Genomic DNA, 22,558 nt, shown 5'->3' on the forward strand with positions numbered 1-22,558 from the left:
CACGCCCAAAATTGCACTAGTTTTGAGAAGTTTTCTTTTCTCAAGATTACACTCAAATTTGCAGGACAGGACATGCAGGACAGTTTTGGCATCTCACGTGCAAACACCAGGTCAAAGTGACTCTATAAATGGATCCCAATGGAGGCCTCCTGAACACCTCCCCCTCCCACCCCCCCCTCCCCACTCTCTGCCTTCAGCTTTGCCGTTGGAGGAATTTGAGGTTACCTCTTCCCTGCGGGACAGCCACAAGTGGCCATGTTGCTCCCAACTGCAGCACAACTTCCAGCAGAAACAGCTTGCAGGAGGGATATGCAACTAAGGACTGCAAGGAAATAAAATGCTGCCACTTGTGCAGGGAGGCTGGCCATGTTTATTTGCCTGAAGTAAAATCTGCTCTGAACCAGCGCGTTATTTCAAAAAATATTTTTGTTCTCAAAAACATTCCTTGATGTATGTAAGGGTGGCAGTTTGAGTAACACCATTAAAAATGGGGTTATCATTAAAAAAAAGCATTTTTAATCATATTATCAATCCATCACCGGTGAGTAACCCAACTTTAAATAATTGAAAATTATTTAATAAAAACATAAAGATACAGAGACATCTGTTCGCTATTTTGGTTGTTATCTTATTAAAGTAAGGAAAAAAGTCTTGTTTTTAAAAGGATCCCATTACTGTCCTTGCACTCAAAAGCTTAATATTTAGAACTTCCTTGAAGACTGCCAACAAATGTAGGTGCTTAATTAGATTGGGGAAATTGCCAGTGTGGTGGGAGGGGACAGCTTCGAGCAAAGAACAATGAATAGTGCAGCACAGGAATGGGCCCTTCAGCCCACCAAGCCTGCGCCGATCATGTTGTCCTATCTAGATCAACCGCCCCTATCCCTCATCTGCCTATCCAGATAAGTCTTAAATGTCGCTAACATATCTGCCCCAACCATCTCACTTGGCAGTGAATTCCAGATCCCCACCACCCTCTGTGTAAAAAACTTCCCCCGCACATCTCCACGGAATCTTTCCCCCCTTATCTTGAACTTGTGCCCCCTTGTAATTGTCATTTCTGCCCTGGGTAAAAGCTTCCAACTGTTCAACTTATAATTTTATATGAGGGGCAGAATGTTTTTTTAAATTGGGGCAAAAGATAACAGCAATGTGATTTGCGTTGGACATACTTTTCATTCATTCAATCATTTGTGTCAATTTTTAGGCAAACGAAACAGCAGAACCTAACAAACTCTCCTTGTGTTTATTCTGCACTGCAATTCTGTGCGTTTGCTGCTTATTCGCTACAGGTGGAAGCCCTTGCCAAGCAAGTAAAGGGCAAACCTTGCAATGTTCAGTCATATTGTGCAGAAACAGCATTATCATTAGGTTGATGAACTAATTATATTGCAGCATGACAAGGGAGTGCAGGGACTCAAGTATGTGCTGAACTATTAATAGCTGCCACAACTCAGCCTGTGCATTACTAAGTGTGCAACAGGAGAGAAAGCCTTTGTGAAGACTCATGTCAGAGGTTAACATTCATATTTTCTTAGCTGCCTACGAAGATGTTAAAATTTAGACCAGGATTTCCCTCAGAGAATTCACACTCTACCGCCGTAACTCTGTTAAATGTTGAAGGCTCCATGTGTAAATTGAAATTCCGCTTACTCTCGGAATTGGAGTCTGGGGACATTCCCAGCCAAAGTGGACCTGGTATTGAATTTTATAAATGAACATGTAAGGATATGAATTAGAAGCAGGAGTAGGCCATTCAGCCCCTCGATCATGGCTGATCTGAATGTGATCTCAACTCTATTTTGCTGTCTACCCCCTATAGCCTTTAGATTCTTGATAGAAAATAGAGTCAATCTAACTCAGATTTAAACACACTTAATTACCTCAATTACCTCAACTGCACTCTGGGGAAGAGAATTCTACAAACTATGTCCCTTGGAGAGAAAAGAATTCTCCTCACCACCACTTTGACTGGGAGACACCTTTGCCAGAATCCTACCGCCTCGTCCACCACAGAATCGGAGGGGTGGACAACGGAAATGTCCATTGACATCAGGCGGAGCCGTAAAATCTCACCCCTTATTTTTAAAGCCTGACCCCTAATTCTAATCTCTCTCACAAGGGGAAACCTCAGTTCAGCATCTGTCCTGTCAAATGCCTTCAGGATCTTATAGGGGGTGTTTTCCATGGGAATCGTAGTGGGCGGGTGGTGAACTATGAAAAGGTCCGTTGACCTCTGGCAGGATTTTCCGGCTTTGGGGTGAGCACAGCTGGAAAATCCCACACTATATGTTTAATAAGATTACATCTCATTGTTCTAAACTCTCACGGACACAGGCCCAACCTGTCTAACCTTTCCTCAAGACAATCCCTTCATCCCAGGAATCAGTCAAGACAGCCATTTTTGAACTGTTTGCAATGTGATTATATCCTTTCTTAAGTAAGGAGATCAAAACTGTACATTGAGGGCTTGAGGAGGAAGAATGTTTTTACCAGTAATGCAATGTTGCTTTTGGCATTTGGTAACATTGAAATCCCATTTGCTGAAATTGGTGGTTATTGCAGGTGCCATGTGCGAGAGCATTGTACACATATGGAGGCCAGAAACCAGGAGACCTGAGCTTTAAAAAGGGTGATGTCATCATTCTGCGTCGCCAAGTGGATGAGAATTGGTATTATGGGGAAATCAATGGTGTTTGTGGAATTTTCCCTCTCAATTTCGTTCAAGTTATTCATCATTTACCTCAGCCCCCACCCCTCTGCAAAGCTCTTTATGACTTTAATCTCAAAGAGAAAGACAAGGAAGCCAACAAAGATCTCCTGCCATTCCTCAAGGTAAGAAGTGGAAAGATTAATCCTGCATATGTTTGAGAGGTTGCATGATTTTGGGAACAGCTTGAAGCTCAACAACATCCATGATTTGCAATGTCAATGGGAACTTTGATGTGGAGATTCCGGCGTTGGACTGGGATGGGCACGGTAAGAAGTCTCAGAACACCAGCTTAAAGTCCAACAGGTTTATTTGGTATCACGTGCTTTCAGAGCGCTGTTCCTTCATCAGTTGAGTCTTTCAGGTGAGTCACACTCACCAGATGAAGGAGCAGCGCTCCAAAAGCTCGTGATATCAAATAAACCTGCTAGAGTTTAACCTGGTGTTGTGAGACTTCTTAATGGGAACTTTGTAAGAATACATGGCTTTTTAAAGAACATTAAAGGGGCGGTCTTTATGCAATAGCTTCAGTTAGAAGAAGAGATTAAATTATATCTTTGACAATTATCACGAAAGTGATGGTAGCAAAACAACAGCCCATTTTACACCCCGTCTGATTTTAATTTCCATTGTCTTTGCTATTCCTCATCCCATTAAATAATTTTAATAGGAATGGCTCAATTTCAAGACCGTGAAAATGTGATATTTTCTGGGTTAATGCTTCAAGTATATGATCTTGCATGTACCATATACTTTCAGTCAAAATAATGGGTGGCAGGGTGGCACAGTGGTTAGCACTGCTGCCTCACAGCGCCTGGAACCCAGGTTCAATTCCGGCCTTGGGTCATTGGCTGTGTGGAGTTTGCACTTTCTCCCCGTGTCTGTGTGGGTTTCCTCTGGGTGCTCCGGTTTCTTCCCACAGTCCAAAAATGTGCGATTAGGTTGATTGGCAATGGTAAATTGACCCTAGTGTCAGGGAGGGTTAGCAGGGTAAATATGTGGGGTTGCGGGAATCAGGCCAGGGTGGGATTGTGGTTGGTACAGACTCGATGGGCCAAATGGCCTCCTCCTGTACTGTTGGGATTCTATGATTCTATAAATGCAACATGTATTTTGTAATTCAGCTACCACAGGGCATTCCCTTCACACTGGACTATTGTATCTGTGCCTTCAGTGTTGGATGAATGACTTATCAAATACGTTTGAACTCCGGGAAAGGACCTGCTGCATGATGCACCCTCCCCAGAAATGCCTCTCAGTCATTGTTCACCTTTAAAGGTTGTGGCGAATTTAAAGCAGTTTCAAACTTGCCTTTCAGAATGATATTCTAAAAATGATCCGGAGAGTCGATGAAAACTGGGCAGAGGGAAAATTAGGAGATAAAGTAGGAATATTCCCCATTTCGTTTGTTGAGGTAGGTATTACCTGGAATTCCACCAATCATCGGTTACTGTGGTGTTTCCTTTATTTGAGACCAGTGATCATGGCCAGGACTGTGTATTTATTTTTAAAGTGGACCCACCTTTGCGTTTGTGAACACAACTGGACGAACAATGGCATCAAGTATATTGATGTCCATGATCAGATTACCTGTGAATGGAAGTGTCACGTTGAAAAACGTACTCCTGGTTCTTTTAGTTTCCAAAAGAATTTGTTTGACAAACACACTTTTCAACTTACAATATACAATTCGTGCAATCTCATATTCCAGAATGATCTAAACATAGTGCTCACCTTAGAACAAAATGAAGAATGCCTTTTAACTAAGCTGTACAAAGCAAAGCAGCCAGAGGGAAAAAGGATGTTTGGAATGTGCTAAGCTTATTGTTTTTCATACTTATCAATCATTCAGATTTTAAAAAGAAATTAATATAGAGTAACATCTCATCCAGCCGTCTAAAGGTCTAGATGAATTTGTCTCCTGTACCTTTTAATTCTATTAAAATTTAATTTAATTGTTTTAATTCTATAATCAGTTCCGCACACTCCACAGCCTTTAGCCAATGATTTGCAGCTGCGACTTGAAGTGCCATTGATATACGTACATTTCATGGTTACAGGGAAATTATTTAAATTTCAGTATTTTTATTTTACGGAGCAACTCATGTTCCATGTTTACAGTTTGCTCTTCTGCCCCAGTTGGAAAAAGCTGTGTCGCAGTGTTCTCTTGTTCCGCGTGTGAAACAATCCATCTCTAGCGTTGAGTTGTGATTGGAATTGATCTCACTCAAATGAGAAATCGCTTTGGGTATATAGGGTCGCAGATCGGGGCAACTCAAAGGAGCTGTAAGGAGACATGCTACAAAGCATATACTTTAGAGGGGTCAGTTTTTGTCCAATGTGTGCAGGAGGGTTTCCTGACACAGTATGTAGATGGGCCAACAAGAGGCAAGGCCACATTGGATTTGGTACTGGGTAATGAACCAGACCAGGTGTTAGATTTGGAGGTAGGTGAGCACTTTGGTGATAGTGACCACAATTCAGTTATGTTTACTTTAACGATGGAAAGGGATAGGTATATACCGAAGGGCAAGAGTTATAGCTGGGGGAAAGGAAATTATGATGCGATTAGGCGAGATTTAGAATGCATAGGTTGGGGAAGGAAACTGCAGGGGATGGGCACAATTGAAATGTGGAGCTTGTTCAAGGAACAGCTACTGCGTATCCTTGATAAGTTTTACCTGTCAGGCAGGGAGGAAGTGGTCGAGCGAGGGAACTGTGGTTTACAAAAGGCGTTGAATCTCTTGTGAAGAGGAAGAAGGAGACTTATGTAAAGATGAGACGTGAAGGCTCAGTTAGGGCGCTTGAGAGTTACAAGTTAGCCAGGAAGGACCTAAAGAGAGAGTTAAGAAGAGCCAGGAGGGGACATGAGAAGTCTTTGGCAGGTAGGATCAAGGAAAACCCTAAAGCTTTCTGTGGGTATGTCAAGAATAAAAGAATGACTAGGGTAAGCTTAGGGCCAGTCAAGGACAGTAGTGGAGCCTGAAGAGATAGGAGAGGCGCTAAATGAATATTTTTCGTCAGTATTCACGCAGGAAAAAGACAATGTTGTTGAGGAGAATACTGAGATACAGGCTATTGGACTAGACGGGATTGAGGTTAATAAGGAGGAGGTGTTAGCAATTCTGGAAAGTGTGAAAATAGTTCAGTCCCCTGGGCCAGATGGGATTTATCCTAGGATTTTCTGGGAGGCTAGGGAGGAGATTGCAGAGCCTTTGGCTTTGATCTTTATGTCGTCATTGTCTACAAGAATTGTGCCAGAAGACAGGAGGATACCAAATGTTGTCCCCTTGTTCAAGAAGGGGAGTAGAGACAACCCTGGTAATTATAGACCAGTGAGCCTTACTTCTGTTGTGGGCAAAGTTTTGGAAAGGATTATAAGAGATAGGATTTATAATCATCTAGAAAGGAATAATTTGATTAGGGATAGTCAACACGGTTTTGTGAAGGGTAGGTCGTGCCTCACAAACCTTATTGAGTTCTTTGAGAAGGTGACCAAAGAGGTGGATGAGGGTAAAGCAGTTGATGTGGTGTATATGGATTTCAGTAAAGCATTTGATAAGTTTCCCCACGGTAAGCTATTGCAGAAGATACGGAGGCATGGGATTGAGGGTGATTTAATGGTTTGGATCAGGAATTGGCTAGCTGTAAGAAGACAGAGGGTGGTGGTTGATGGGAAATGTTCATCCTGGAGTTCAGTTACTAGTGGTGTACCGCAAGGATCTGTTTTGGGGCTACTGCTGTTTGTCATTTTTATAAATGACCTGGATGAGGGCGTAGAAGGATGGGTTAGTAAATTTGCGGATGACACTAAAGTCGGTGGAGTTGTGGACAGTGCGGAAGGTTGTTGCAGGTTACGAGGAACATAGATAAGCTGCAGATCTGGGCTGAGAGGTGGCAAATGGAGTTCAATGCGGAAAAGTGTGAGGTGATTCACTTTGGAAGGAGTAACAAGATTACAGAGTACTGGGCTAATGGTAAGATACTTGGTAGTGTGGATGAGCAGAGAGATCTTGGTGTCCATGTGCATAGATCCCTGAAAGTTGGCACCCAGGTTGATAGGGTTGTTAAGAAGGCGTACAGAGTGTTAGCTTTTATTGGTAGAGGGATTGAGTTTCGGAGCCAGGAGGTCATGTTGCAGCTGTACAAAACTCTGGTGCGGCCGCACTTGGAGTATTGCGTACAGTTCTGGTCGCCGCTTTACAGGAAGGATGTGGAAGCATTGGAAAGAGTGCAGAGGAGATTTACTAGGATGTTGCCTGGTATGGTGGGAAGGTCTTATGAGGAAAGGCTGAGGGACTTGAGGTTGTTTTCGTTAGAGAGAAGAAGGTTAAGAGGTGACTTAATAGAGGCATACAAGATGATCAGAGGATTAGACAGGGTGGATAGTGAGAGCCTTTTTCCTCGGATGGTGATAGCTAGCATGAGGGGACATAGCTTTAAATTGAGGGGTGATAGATATAGGACAGATGTCAGAGGTAGGTTCTTTACTCAGAGTGTAGTAAGGGCGTGGAATGCCCTGCCTGCAGCAGTAGTGGACTCGTCAACATTAAGGGCATTCAAATGGTTATTGGATAAACATATGGATGATATTGGAATAGTGTAGGTTAGATGGGCTTTCGATTGGTTTCACTGGTCGGCGCAACATCGAAGGCCGAAGGGCCTGTACTGCGCTGTAATGTTCTATGTTCTAAAGGAGAGCAACATTCCATCCTGCTTCAGCCAGGGGGCTAGAAACATTTTTTTGACTTGATTTATTATTGTCACATGTATTAGCATAGAGTGAAAAGTATTGTTTCTTGCGTGCTATACAGACAAAGCATACCATTCATAGAGAAGGAAACAAAAGAGAGCAGTAGTGTTACAGTCATAGCTAGGGTAGAGAAAGATCAACTTTTAATGCAAAGTAAGTCCATTCAGAAGCCTGACAGCAGCAGGGAAGAAGCTGTTCTTGAGTCGGTTGGTACGTGACCTCAGACTTTTGTATCTTTTTCCCGACGGAAGAAGCTGGAAGGGAGAATGTCTGGAGTGCGTGGGGTCCTTAATTATGCTGGCTGCTTTGCCGAGGCAGCAGGAAGTGTAGACAGAGTCAATGGATGGCTGGTTTGTGTGATGGATTGGGCTACATTCACGGCCTTTTGTAGTTCCTTGCAGTCTTGGGCAGAGCAGGAGCCATACCAAGCTGTGATACAACCAGAAAGAATGCTTTCTATGGTGCATCTGTAAGAGTTGGTGAGAGTCGTAGCTGACATGCCAAATTTCTTTAGTCTTTGTTGAATACTTGTTTGCATATCAACGTCCTGTCTCCTTTACTGATACAGAAGTATCAGCTAATTTAAAATAATAATAGTTTTTACTAAAGCAGCAGCAAAATAAATTTGTATGTAATTTAAAGTTAATTTATTTATTAGTCACAAGTAAGGCTTACAGTAACGCTGCAATGAAGTTACTGTGGAATTCCTCTAGGCGCCACACTCCGATGCCTGTTCAGGTCAATGCACCTAACCAGCAAGCCTTTCGGACTGTGGGAGGAAACCGGAGCAGCCGGAGGAAACCCACGCAGACACGGGGAGAATGTGCAAACTCCACAGACAGTGACCCAAGCTGGGAATCGAACCCGGGTCCCTGGCGCTGTGCGGAGCACTGCTAACCACTGTGCCACCGTGCTGCCCACAGATTTGTTCTGTAATTTCCACTGCAAGGCAACAACAATCAAAAGCTAGATGCCACCCTACGGGGAATGGGGACTATGTACTCTATGAAGGGTATGCTTTGTATAGCGTGCAAGAAACAATACATTTCACTGTATCCCAATATATGTGACAATAATAAATCAAATTTTAAAAATGATAGATAGAATCTTCCCTACAGACTCTTCCCTACAGAACAAATCTTGTGAAACATCTCCTGTGAATGTTTGCTCAGCTTAATTGACAAAGGTTTAGGAGCAAGTGACCTTTCTGCCAGGATTTGATGTCCAACACAAGAAACCCAAAAATAAAGGCAGAGGTGAAATTATTATTTATAAATCGAAAACAAATGAGGAAAGATATATTTATGAAAACATGACTTTAGTGGTGCGTTGATTTCACTGATTGTGCGTAAATATGCAGGTACAATATTCACTCGATTCTTTTTCTGTCCCCTGTAGATGAACTCAACAGCAAAGCAGTTACTAGCAACAACAAAAAGGCCAGATGTGAAAGATGGTAAATGCCAATGCAGTGCAGCAGCAGCCAGTTCTGGTACAATGACCAAACGCACAGAGGCAGGGAAGGCAGGTGCTAAAGAGACCCGTTGTCACACCAGCGCTATGAATATGCTCAACAGAATCTCCCACCTGTCTCCATCCCATCAGCCATTACAGATCAGCGCGCCGGTGCTGATTAGCTCAAGTAACCCAGCAGTCGTGGCCCAGATTGCCGAACGAAGGAGTCCCTCCAGCCCTACCAGCAAGGTATCACTTCTTCTTTATCGCAAGGTTCTTGTTGCCTTTATCAAAGATGGTTCCTGTGCTGAAATGCCGTGTCCATTAAAAGCAAGGCAGACTTTGCTTCTACTATCTTAGGACGTTCATTATAGATCACAGCTCACTTTCATTTTATCTGAGTTGAATAGTAGAGTCACATCTACCGTCCTAAATTTTCAAAACCACCATCACTAGGAGGAAACTAATGTGATTTAGATCTGGTGAGTTTTATAATTGGTTTAGCATTCAGGAGATAGACAAGGAGCTAAATCAGTTATCAATGTATGAATTGTTTTCAGGTAATTCAGACTGCAGTTTTTTAACTGGAAGCATCAAACAAGTCATGAAATTTGCCTGTAGTCAGTCCCCTGTCCCGGTATCATGACCGTGGGCCAGAATTTTGTGGGAGAGGCCTGAAAGTTCGAGTCAGGGAACTTACACAGAATCCTTGTAGTACAGAAGGAGGTCACTCGGCCCATCGAGCCTGCACCAGCAACAATCCTACCGAGGCCCTATCCCCGTAACCCCATATATTTACCCTACTAATCCCCCTGACCCTTAGGGAGAATTTATCATGGCCAATCCACCTAACCTGCACATCTTTGGAGTGTGGGAGGAAACCCACGCAGACACGGAGAGAATGTGCAAACTCCACACAGACAGTCATCTGAGGCTGGAATTGAACCCGGGTCCCTAGCGCTGTGAGCAGCAGTGCTAACCACTGTGCCACCATGCCGCCCCAACAGACCTGTCCCATTTAAGAAGGTCCCTTGCCCACTGTATTTTCTTGTTGAGGAGGCAGGGTGGGATGGAGCAGAGCCCACCATCTCCAGAATCAGGTCTGAGGCAGGAATAGAGGTGGGCGGACGGTGAAGCCGGCAGACTGGAATGCCTGCCTGTGGTAACTGGGACATCAGCCCAGTTTTCATGATGTATGTCAGGCCCTTAAACCCTAACCCCTCAAACCACACCCACTCCACAAAGGGAGTCACTTTCCTGTCGCTTGGCACTTCAACACACCACGCTGCTCTCCTGTCCACTTGGCCTTATGCAATGTTCTCGTGAACCCCAATGCAAACTGGAGGAACAACACCTCATCTTCTGATTGGGCACTTTACAACCTTCCGGCTGAACATTGAGTTCAACAACTTCAGAGCATGAACTCTCCCCTCCACCATCACTCCATTTCCAGTTATTTTATTTCATTTTGTTTCTTCTTTTTGTCTCATTCATTTTTATCATCCTTTCTCACTTCCATTTTTTCACTTCTCCATTCTCGCTCTCCTTGTCCCTAACCCCCCTCCCCTCTTCAGGACAATTGTCTTAACCATCTGTACCTCTGTTCTGCCATTCACACATTCTGATCATTTACTGGACACTTTTAGCACCTCTCTGAGCCTTCTTCATCCTCACTTACATTTCCTTTATCCTCTCCCCAACCACCCCCCCCCCGCCCCACCCCCCAACCCCCCCCCCCCCCCCCCCCCCCACACACACACACACCCTCACAGTATAAATCTTTTCTCATTTTCTTTACTCTTAGCTCTGATGAAGGGTCTTCCACTCTTGAAACATTGGCTCTATTCTTTCTCCACAGATGCTGTCAGACCTGCTGGGATTTTCCGCATTTTTTGTTTTTGATTCCCTTTTTTTCCCTGTTTTTGATGACTTTGTGGGAGGCTTATCTATCTTTTTGGGTGTTGCTATGTGTCTTTGTACAGCGCACTCCATTGATAAGTTTCAGCACAATGCCACAAAAGACCAGACTTTTGGTGTGGCACAAATCAATAGAATTCAACCTTGTGCCTACAGCTCCTCATGTTGCTACTTAATGACCTTGGTTCTGCCACCGAGATATACTCCACATACCTCCTCTATTGCTTCTCATACCTGCATGCCTGTCTTGCTGAGCATTGTTCTGGGGGAACTGAAGTCTCTTTTTATCATCTACATCTACCATCATAACCCTCTATTCCCTTCTCCCTTTGCTTGTCTAGCTCCCCCTTAAATGCACCTACACTATTTTCTTCAACCACACTTGTGTAGTGTGTTTCACTTTCTACTGATGCTTTGGATTCAAATCTTTCTCCTGAATCCTGTTGTCTCCTTGGTAGAGATCTTATACTGATACCCTGTAGTTGACTGTTAAGGTTTAAGAATGCGCCAAGATAACTGAACCTTTCTCGGTGGCAGAACCAAAATCATTCAGTAGCGACATGAGGAACTGTAGCTTCCTATAAAGTCATCAAACTAATTTTACACTGACGAAAGGGATGTCCCTCGATAAGGCCAGCTGGCACCCACAACTGAGCTGCAACTATTAGAGAGTGAGAATTGTACCATTATCACCACAGCAATTCTATTAATTACAAAAGCTGAGGAGATTTATCAAACATAAATTTATTGGTGGATACAGGAATATTCACAGCCTTTTTACAATAACGGTTTAGAACACAGCATACATTAGGCATCTACAAATAGGCCAACACCTGTTTGAGTCCCCCCCCCTCCCCACCACCGCAACCCCCCTCCCCCCCCCCCCGCCCTCCCCTACAGGATTGGTTTGTCCTGAGACAGCTGGAACCAACAGCAGCTGCACAGATGAAAACTCGGCCTACGAAGTCCTTAAGGGACCATCTGTTAGCCAACAATGTAAATACTTAAAATATGTTTGACTGAACATAGGGCTTGGAGGATCAGCGATACTGTCCCTCTCAAACTGACATCCACTATTGTCCATTACTGTCAATGGTCAACATACCAGCTGGCCACCATTCCCCTCCCAACCATTGCTACTCCCCTGATTACTGTCGCTCCCTTCCTATTAATGCCAATCCCCCGGATCATCGCTCATTGTCCCTCCCGGATCACCCCTGCATCGCCACTCCTTCATAAAACATTGCTTGTCAACACTCCCAAGCTCCCGTTGCTCTCTCGCTCCCAAGTTGTCCCTTTCCTTATTTGCCTGAGGGCTGCCAGGAGTGACACAAGCTTCAATCGTGACTCCCCTGCAAGCTGCCTGTTGCTCTCAGAAATGTGGATCGAGGTCCAATATCAGGGCCATCTCGGGCCTTAACATTTAGGCACAAACTTCGAGACTAAAGACTATACAGCTGCAAAGATAATAAACATTCCCAAACTAAGTGCTTTCTGTTTTAAAACCCTTGTGGCAATTTTACAGATTGAAGGCAGGCGTTGTATAATATCTGATAGAGTCAAGCTCTTATTGCGTTTTTGAATATTAATTGGACTCTAAGGGCCCGATTTTACCATTGCGTGGGCGCGAAAATGTGGTAAAGTCGGGTGAGAGGCTATTAACGCGATCCACGCTCGCGTCCGCGCAGATTGCCACTTTACCGAAACCCGGGAATGGCGGCAATTCGATTCGCGCCCAAAACGGGCGCAACGGCAAGTTAAATGTATTTACATGCATTTAAATTGAATTAATGAACTGCCCGCCCAACTTTATCAGCATTTCCCCCTTTACCATCGCATTTGCCAATCTGGAACCGCGCCGTAATGGACCTGCTAAATAAAAGTCTGAATCGGGCGCTCCAGCTGCTGAAGAGGCGAGTTCAGTGCTTCTAACGGCTCTCTGACTCAGATCGGTGGTGGGGAGGAGGAGGGAGGCGGGTCAGATCATTCTCTAGTTGGGGGGGGGAAGGGGAGTGAGGCCAGATCGTTGTCTGTTGGGGAGAGGGGGGGGAGGAGGAGGAGGCGGGTCAGATGTATCTCTGGGGGGCGGGGGGAGGGCTGATCGTTGTCTGGTGGGGAGGGAGGAGGAGGCGGGTCAGATATTCCTCTGGGGGGGGGGAGGGTGAGTGAGGCCAGACCATTCTCTGGAGGGGGATGAGTGAGGCCAGATCGTTGTCGGAGGGGGGGGGGAGGAAGAGGGAGATGGGTAAGATGTATCTCAGGCGGGGGGGGGGAGGGGGGGGCAGACAGATCTCTGGTGGGGGGGGGCAGATATATCTCTGGTAGGGGCGCGGGGGTGGGGGGCTGAGGGGTCCGCTGCCACTCTGTGGGCAATCGGTGGGGGGGGGGGGAGCAGGGGTGGCGATCAGTCTGGGTAAGTGGGGGGGGTGGATAAGGGGGACAGTGTGTGGGGGCCATCGCTCCCGCTTTTCGCCCCCGGGCCGCTTTCTCCGCTTTTTGCGGCCCGGGAGCGATCTGACACGGGTGCGCTTTTTCAAATTTTTTTCTAACTGCACATGCGCTGTTCAGAGCTTCGATCGTTTTGGCCGCGCTAAGCCTCGCCCACAATGCGAATGGGACTGGAGATGTTTTTTTCAGGCTGAGTGCATATGGGGGCGCCTGGAAGCAGATTTCCAAGTCGGATCTGGATTACGCCCAGATTCAGCACTTAGAATGAAAATGGTAAAACCGGGCCCTAAATGACTTTAACATTGTAATTCGCTGTTTATTGCAGCAGAAAGCCATAGTGCTGTCATAGTGCTGTCATAGCGCTGTCATAGCGCTGTCATAGCGCTGTCATAGCGCTGTCATAGCGCTGTCATAGCGCTGTCATAGCGCTGTCATAGCGCTGTCATAGTGCTGTCATAGCGCTGTCATAGCGCTGTCATAGCGCTGTCATAGCGCTGTCATAGCGCTGTCATAGCGCTGTCTTCCCTGTCACAATACAGGAGCCCAAATTGCTAAACCTGGCAAACGGTCCACCTTCAGCCACTTTTGGACCATTTTTTGCTGATTGCCATGCTTGGGAGGGAAACAGTGCAGGCATGCAACTTGCGCATGCAAGCACCGGCTCCAAATGAGCATCATTGCTTCTATTCAAGCAATCATCTAATGCTCTCTTGAATGCCTCAGTTGAACCTGCCTCCACCACACTGCCAGGCAGTGCATCCCAGACCCGAACTAACCTTTGTGTGAAAGTTTTTTCCTCTCATCACATTTGCTTCTTTTGCAAATCACCTTAAATCTGTGCCCTCACAATCCTGAGCCTTTTACAAGCGGGAACAGTTTCTCCCTATCCGCTCTGTCCAGCCCCCTCATGATTTTGAACATCTCTATCACACCACCTCTGAGCCGTCTTCTCTTCAAGGAGAACAGTCCCAACCTCTCCAATCTATCCTCATAACTGAAGTTCCTCATCCCTGGAACCATTCTTGTAAAATTATTCTGCATTCTGTCCAGTGTATTCACGTTCTTCCTATAATGTGGTGCCTGGAACTGTGCACGATATTCAATTTGAGGTCTAACTAGTGTCTTGTATAAGTTCAGCATAACCTCCTTGCTCTTGTAATCTATGTTCCTATTAATAAAGTCCAGAATATTATATGCATTATTGAATGCTCTCTCCACCTATCCTGCCATCTTTAATGATCTATGCACATATATGCCCAGGTCCCACTGCTCCTGTACCCCTTTTAGAATTTTACCCCATATCTTATATTGTCTCTCCTACCAAAATGCACCAGCTCACAATTCTCCACAGTGAACTTCATCTGCCACCTATCTGCCCATTCCACCAATGTGCTTTTGAAGTTCTACATTGTCATCTACACAGTTTACAATAATTCCAAGTTTTGTGTCGTGCGCAACCTTTGAAACTATCTCCTGCACATCAAGATCTAGATCATTAATATATACCAGGAAAAGCAAGCGTCCTGATCCTGACCCCTGGGGAAATCCACTACTGACCTTCCTCCAGCCCGAAAAATATCCATTGATCGTTACTCTCTGCTTCCGATTATTCAGTCAGTTTTGTATCAATGGAACTTTTTGACTGCCTTTTTTGCTGCTGCAGTTTGTGGAAGTGGAGGAGTTCACATGAGCTGCTGGAGTCATACAGGAGTGGTGTTGGACCTTTGTAACGAGTGGAGTGGAGTTTGAAGGCCTCTGAGCAAATAGCTCGCCCTCATTCATGGGGCTGTAGATGCAGTCCCTCAAGGGCTGCCGTATGACAGCGAGTTGGACTGCACTCAGCAGGGAGGAACAGTGTCTGAAGTGGCTGCGATTCACCAGGCAGGTGGTTACTGAACTGAGCCAGCCCATCCAGCTAAGCCTACAGCTGCAGAGGAAAGGTGAGGATGGAGCTGGCAGTGCTGCCTCAATTCCTGTGCCTCAGGATCCTTCCAGGCTGGAGCCAGTGACAGCGTCAATTCCTTTTCAGATCACTGTGCCTCGCTGCATCAGCGAGGTGACATAGGCCCTGTATGTAAAGGAGAGGGGCCTTCATAGTCTGCTCTCAAAGCAGAGAGAAGCAGAATGAATGGGCGTGCGCAATTTTCCAGGATAGTGTACTTCCCAGTAGTGTAGGTGCACACATCTGTACACACCTCAATGGAGAGATATGCTGGTACCGTGATGGATTCCATTCCTTTAACATGCAGTTGATGCGTAACCATGCACCAAGTATTGCATTGGTAAATACCCACTGTCCTGGCAACAGCCACAATGCCTTATCCTTTTATAAAGTTTATTTATTTGTGTCACAAAGTAGGCTTACATTCACACTGCAATGAAGTTACTGTGAAAATCCCCCAGTCGCTACACTCCGGCACCTGTTCAAAACACTGAGGGAGAATTATTTTTAGCGCGGCCAATGCGCCTAACCAGCACACTTTTTCGGACTGTGGGGAGGAAACTGAAGCACCCGGAGGAAACCCATGCAGACACGGGGAGAACGTGCAGACTCCGCACAGACAGTGACTCAAGCCGGGAATCGAACCTCGGTTCCTGGCGCTGTGAGGAAGCAGTGCTCACCACTGTCCCACCGTGTTGCCCTGACATGCCAGTCAGTTGTACTTGCCATATTCGAACCACCACAACAAACCCGAGAGTGATTGTTCCGCAACAAGAGCTATCCACTCTCTGCATTACTCATGACTCTCTTCTGCCGCCTGTCCACACCTGGGTGGTGGCTCATACAATGGGAGTGATGCAGCAGCCAGGATTGTTGTGAAAGGAAAGCATCAGTGTTCGAAAAGATCAGTTCATCACCTCACAATCGCATATCACAATCTCCTTTCCGGCAAGCCGACCATGTCAATTTATTTTAGCTCAATGCCGTATTTTCAAAGGAATGTAGGTGATGGACCAGTAATATCTAAAAATATGCAGATAGCAGATTCGTCAACTTCATGTATAAACATGTTTAAATCTTAGAGATGTTTTAGCTATGATTTGCAGCAGGCATCACTCATCACTGAGACTCTGTTACAGTTAAAGGATTAATCTAAATGGACAGCATCAGATTTTTTTCCCCTTACATCGGAATTGTGTTAAAGCAAAAACTTGCTCCATTAGCTGTCTGAAATCTTTATATCTGAACAATATCAAAGAGATGTCCTTTCTGGAAAAAAAGAGACCTGCGTTTACATAATGACTGTTCATGTCTGTCAAAAACATCTCAAAACACTTCACACAATGAGTCATTTTGAAGTGCAGTGACTTGTTTGGCAAACAGAGAAAAACACTTTTTCCACAGCAAGTTTGCACAAGCAACGTTGAGGTGAATGATCAGTAAATCTTTATTTGATGGTCTCGGTACTGGGAGATGTTTTGGCTCTCCGAGAGCATTTCATTTGGTGGGATTGTGGCACACCTGGACCTCACCACCTTCCACCTTCGCCAGAATTAATGTGTAGGCGGGAATGGTCAACCTTCCCGCCTGCGCCAATTGAGGCCTTCAAATGGCCATTGAATGACCACTTAAGGCCTCATCCCACCGCCGCTGGTATTAATCCAGCATCAAACAGGCTTGTCGCTATGCAATGTGCATGACAGGTACATGATAATGCAGTGGTTAGCACTGCTGCCTCACAGCGCCAGAGGCGTGGGTTCGATTCCAGCTTCAGGCGACGGTCTGTGTGGAGTTTGCATGCTCTCCCCGTGTCTGCGTGGGTTTCCTCCAAGTGCTCCAGTTTCCTCCCACAGTCCAAAGATGTGCGGTTGATTGGCCATGCTAAATTGCCCCTTAGTGTCACGGGGATTAGTAGGGTAAATATTTGGGGTTGCGGAGATGTGGCCTGGGCGGTAGTGTCGGCTTAATGGGCTGAATGGCCTCTTTCTGCACTGTAGGGATTCTATGATTCTATGAACTATGCAGTCAGCTTGTTAACTGGTGTCCCTCTATCGAAGGCACTCTCCTGGAAGGGAGAGCACACTGAGAGCCAGCCCTTGCCCAATTCCCTGAAACCTTCTCCCTCGTGACCCCTAACCCACAAATCTTCCCCCCCTCAGCATTACTTACCCAGGTTGCCTGCCCTTCCAGCAGCAGCCATGAGGAAATTTTGAACAGATTAGGCCTGTACTCATTCGAGTTTAGGAGAACATATAAGATTCTGTTGAGAGGGCTTGACAGGGTAGATACTGAGAGGATATTCCCCCACCTGGGAGAATCTAGAACTAAGGGACACAGTTCCAAAATAGGGGTCTCCAATTTAAGACAGAGATGGAGAGAAATGTCTTCTTTTAGAGGGTTGCTAATCTTTGGAATTCTCTTCCCCAATGAGTAGTATGGGCTGGCTCATTGAATAAATTCAAGGCTGAGTTACACGGATTTAAAGAAGTCAATGGTTAGCAGGGGCAGGTAGGGAAGTGGACTTAAGGCCACAACAGATCAGCCATGATCGTATTGAATGGCAGAGAAGGCTCGAGGGGCTGAGTGGCCTATTCATACTCCCAGTCCTTACGTTTTAATGTTCCTGTGATTTGTGAGAATGGTTCTGGGGGTGAGGGGCTCAGGTGGATGGATAGATGAGAGAAGCTGGGGCTGTTCTCAGTGTAGAGGAGAGAAAATTGAGGTGATTTGGTGAAAATCATGAGGGTTCTGGCTCGAGTGGACAGGGACTAAATTGTTCCCATGAACAGAGGGGTCAAGAACTAGAGGACCCTGGTTTCAAGTTGTTGGCAAACAAATCAGTGTTGACATGAGGAAATATCTTTTTACGCAGCGAGCGATTAGGATCTGGAATGTTCTGCCTCAGCATGTGCTGGAGAAAAGATTTATAATGCTGCGGGAAAACAGTTCAGGGAGTGTCATCCAAAAATGTGCGGGTTAGGTGGATTGGCCATGCTAAATAAATTACCCCTTAGTGTCAGGGGGATTAGCAGGGTAAATACATGCAGTTATGGAGATAGGCCCTTGGTGGGATTGTTGTCATTCGATTGTTGTTGGTGCAGGCTCGATGGGCCAAATGGCCTCCTTCTGCACTGTAGGGATTCTATGATTTATGAGTGGGTCTAGGTGAATTGCTCCAGCAGAGATCCAGCACAGACACAATGAACCAAATGGCCTTTTTCTGTGCTGTAACCATTCTCTAATTCTATGGCTTAAGCATGGTTTACGATTCAGGTATTAGCAAACATCACAATGGTAGCTGATATCGGGTTTTTCTTTCAATTTTGTTTTGTACAGACACAACGTGCTCCTTCTGAAGGTGTCAGCGGTCCAGGTACTGTTGAAACCTATTCACCGATGTATGCTGAAAATCCAAATTCAAAGCCACAAGTACCTGTGTAAGTACCAGAAGTATGGTTGTGAGTTACGACTCTCAGTCATTTAAGGAATGCTGAATTTCTGATAGGTTCATTGCAGTAGCAGCAGAACCCTAACCACAACTGATTTACATCACTCATTGGGCTTGTGAGATCCACAAGACTTGAATTAGCTGTAACGGTTGCAGCTTCACTACCGACCTTTGCAATAGCCTTGGATATCCTTTCCTCCCCTGCCTCACCTCCAAAAACTGATAGCATTGGAAACCCTGGGGGTTGCCAAGCTTGTATATAACATGTCTTTGGAGTAGGAGAACCTTCCATGCTCCGTACAAAATCACGGTGGCACAGTGGTTAGCACAGCTGCCTCACAGTGCCAAGGACCCAGGTTCGATTCCTGGTTTGGGTCACTGTCTGTGTGGAGTCTGCACGTTCTCCCCGTAGCTGCATGGATTTCCTCAAAGCCTTCCGGTTTCCTCCCACAGTCTGAAAGATGTGCTGGTTCGGTACATTAGCCATGCTAAATTCTCCCTCAGTGTACCCGAACAGGCGCCGGAGTGTGGCGATGAGGGGATTTTCACAGTAACAGTAACTTCATTGCAGTGTTAATGTAAGCCTACTTGTGACAATAATAAATAAACTTAAACTTAAAGATCTGCAATATTGCAAAGAGGCAGGACCACATCTTGTCACAGGTTTTCCATATCTCCCAGTGCTCTTTTCTCTCAGAAATCTGGACATTGATAATAAGCCAACAGATCACGTTAGGAATGGAAATGCAACCTAACCGAGGGCCACAGATCAGAGCCATGGTCTGAATGACCCAGGACATGCTGCCAACCAGTATTTCAGATTGGGGTTAATCAGTCAGAGAGATCACACTTTTGACGTTTGCCCGTCAATGAGAACTCCAAGAGGTCATCCAGTAATTCACCTTCCTCTATCTCTCCATCTACAGTGGGGTCTTAAGATGCTTCTCTACTCCAGCAAGCACCTGCAGGTATCCCCATCCTGACTCCGAAAGGCCTGGATAGAGTGGACGTGGGGAAGATGTTTCCATTAGTAGGCGAGACGAGGATCCGAGGGCACAGCCTCAGATTAAAGGGACAACCCTTTAGAACCAAGATTAGGAGGGATTTCTTCAGCCAGAGGGTGGTGAATCTATGGAATTCATTGCCACGGAAGGCAGTGGAGGCTGGGTCATTGAGTGTATCTAAGACAGTGATAGAAAGGTTCTTGATTTAATAAGGGGATCAAAGGTTACGGGAAAAAAGCAGGAGAATGGGATTGAGAAAATTACCAGCCATGATTGAATGGCGGAGCAGACTTGAAGGGCCAAATGGTCGAATTCTGCTCCTGTACCTTATGGTCTTACGGACCCTGAATATCGCAACAGAGTCAGGAGCAAGTCAGTGGAAAAGTCAAATTCTCACTCCAGTGAAGGAATGGGGCTGAGGGTTTTTGGTTTCTTGTCATCTGTTACAGTCGTCGAATCAAAGCACAGGACAGGACAGAAAGTGGCCATTCGGCCCATCATGTCTGCACAGCTCTTTTGCAAAGCAACCTTATTAATCCCCTGTTCTTTCCCTGTACAACTGCTGTTTATCCTCTTTCAAGGCAGTATGGTGGCACAGTGGTTAGCATTGCTGCATCACAGCACCAGGAACCTGGGTTCGATTCTTGGCTTGGGTCACTGTCTGTGTGGAGTTTGCACGTTCTCCCCGTGTCTGCGTGGGTTTCCTCCGGGTGCTCCGGTTTCTTCCCACAGTCCAAAGATGTGTGGGTTAGGTGCTTTGGCCATGCGAAATTGCCCCTTAGTGTCCTGGGATGCGTAGGTTAGAGGGATTAGTGAGGTAAATGTGTGGGGTTATGGGGATGAGGCCTGGGTGGGATTGTTGTCGGTGATGACTCAATGGGTTAAATGGCCTCTTTCTACACTGCAGGGATTCTGTTGATTCTATGAAGTATTTTGAATTCCCTGTTGAGGGTTACATTGGATCTGTATTCACCACCCGATTAGGTAGCGAATTCCAAATCCCAGCAACTCATTGCATTAAAAAGCTTTTCTCTCTATCGCCTCTGATTCTCCTGCCAATCACCTCAAACATGTGCCCATTCCAAGAGAATTGTCTATTTGTCACTCATTCCTGATCTCCACCACTGCGTGTTCATTTATTCTCATCTCCAATCAGAAGAGCAGAAGAACTGGAAGCACGGACAGGGGAAATGTTTCGCGTTTATGGGATGTCTCCAGATGGATGGATCAGAGGGATGTCAATGCAAATAAGCAAAGCTGAGAGCCTCAGCAGCAGTTACACTGAGCTTGGTAGGAGGTAATTAATTTTTGATTTGATTTGATTGATTATTGTCACATGTATTGGGATACATTGAAAAGTATTGTTTCTTGCGCGCAGTACAGACAAATTCTCCCGGGGACACTCACAGGGGAGAAGGAAAGGAGAGGGTGCAGAATCATACAATCGACAGTGCAGAAGGAGGCCATTTGGCCCATCGAGCCTGCACCAACAACAATCCCTACCACAGGGTCAGGTTGGGATTGTTTGACAAGGTCCCTCATGGCAGACTGGTGCAGAAGGTGAAGTCGCATGGGATCAGAGGTGAGGTGGTAAGGTGAATGCAAAACTGACTCAGTCAAAGAAGGTAAGAAGTTTAACAACACCAGGTTAAAGTCCAACAGGTTTATTTGGTAGCAAAAACCACACAAGCTTTCGGAGCTCCAAGCCCCTTCTTGGAGCTCCGAAAGCTTGTGTGGCTTTTGCTACCAAATAAACCTGTTGGACTTTAACCTGGTGTTGTTAAACTTCTTACTGTGTTTACCCCAGTCCAACGCCGGCATCTCCACATCATGGTCAGTCAAAGAAGACAGAGGGTAGCAGTGGAAGGGTGCGTTTCTGAATGGAGGGCTGTGACAAGTGGCGTTCCTCAGGGATCGGTGCTGGGACCTTTGCTGTTTGTAATATGTATAAATGATTTGGACAAAAATGTAACCTGATTGATTAGTAAGTTTGCGGACAACACAAAGGTTGGTGGATTTGCGGATAGCGATGAGGACCATCAGAGGATACAGCAGGATATAGATTGGTTGGAGACTTGGGTGGATAGATGGCAGATGGAGTTTAATCCAGACAAATATGTGGTAATGCATTTTGGAAGGTCTACTACAGATAGGAAATATACAGTAAATGGCAGAACCCTTAAGAGTATTGATAGGCAGAGGGATCTGGGTGTACAGGTACACAGGTCACTGAAAGTGGCAACGCAGGTGGAGAAGGTAGTCAAGAAGGCATACGACATGCTTGCCTTCATCGGCTGGGGCATTGAGTTTAAAAATTTGCAAGTCATATTGCAGCTTTATAGAACCTTAATTAGGCCGCACTTGGAATATAGTATTCAATTCTGGTTGCCACACTACCAGAAGGATGTGGAGGCTTTAGAGAGGGTACAGAAAAGATTTACCAGGATATTGCCTGGTATGGAGGGCATTAGCTATGAGGAGAGGTTGGAGAAACTTGGTTTGTTCTCACTGGAACGACGGAGGTTGAGGGGCGACCTAATAGAAGTCTACAAGATTGCGAGAGGCATGGACAGAGTGGATAATCAGAAGCTTTTTCCCAGGGTGGAAGAGTCAATTACTAAGGGGCACAGCTTTAAGGTGCGAGGGGCAAGGTTTAAAGGAAATGTACGAGGCAGATTTTTTACACAGAGGGTGGTGGGTGCCTGGAACTTGTTGCCGGGGGAGATCGTGGAAGCGGATACGGTAGTGACTTTTAAGGGTCATCTTGACAAATACATGAATAGGATGGGAATAGAGGGATATGATCCCCAGAAGGGTAGGGGGTTTTAGTTAAGTTGGGCAGCATGGTCGGTGCAGGCTTGGAGGGCCGAAGGGCCTGCTC

The 22,558-nt window shown here is 45.7% G+C and overlaps 1 protein-coding gene across 4 annotated transcripts in view; it reads left to right on the top strand.

Moving 5' to 3' along the window:
* Nucleotides 1-22,558, top strand: part of LOC144505041 (E3 ubiquitin-protein ligase SH3RF1-like) — a 63,205-nt gene that overhangs the window by 30,887 nt on the left and 9,760 nt on the right. The window contains exons 3-7 of one of the 4 annotated variants that reach the window (XM_078230732.1): nucleotides 2,566-2,835; nucleotides 4,029-4,124; nucleotides 8,862-9,167; nucleotides 18,562-18,662; nucleotides 20,834-20,974. In XM_078230732.1, coding sequence (XP_078086858.1) covers nucleotides 2,566-2,835; nucleotides 4,029-4,124; nucleotides 8,862-9,167; nucleotides 18,562-18,662; nucleotides 20,834-20,974 — 914 coding nt within the window. The remainder of the gene's footprint in view (nucleotides 1-2,565; nucleotides 2,836-4,028; nucleotides 4,125-8,861; nucleotides 9,168-18,561; nucleotides 18,663-20,833; nucleotides 20,975-22,558) is intronic. The other 3 variants (XM_078230734.1, XM_078230735.1, XM_078230736.1) reach the window with 3 other exon arrangements.

Source organism: Mustelus asterias, chromosome 16 (genome assembly GCF_964213995.1).
Source record: "Mustelus asterias chromosome 16, sMusAst1.hap1.1, whole genome shotgun sequence".
NCBI lineage: Eukaryota > Metazoa > Chordata > Chondrichthyes > Carcharhiniformes > Triakidae > Mustelus > Mustelus asterias.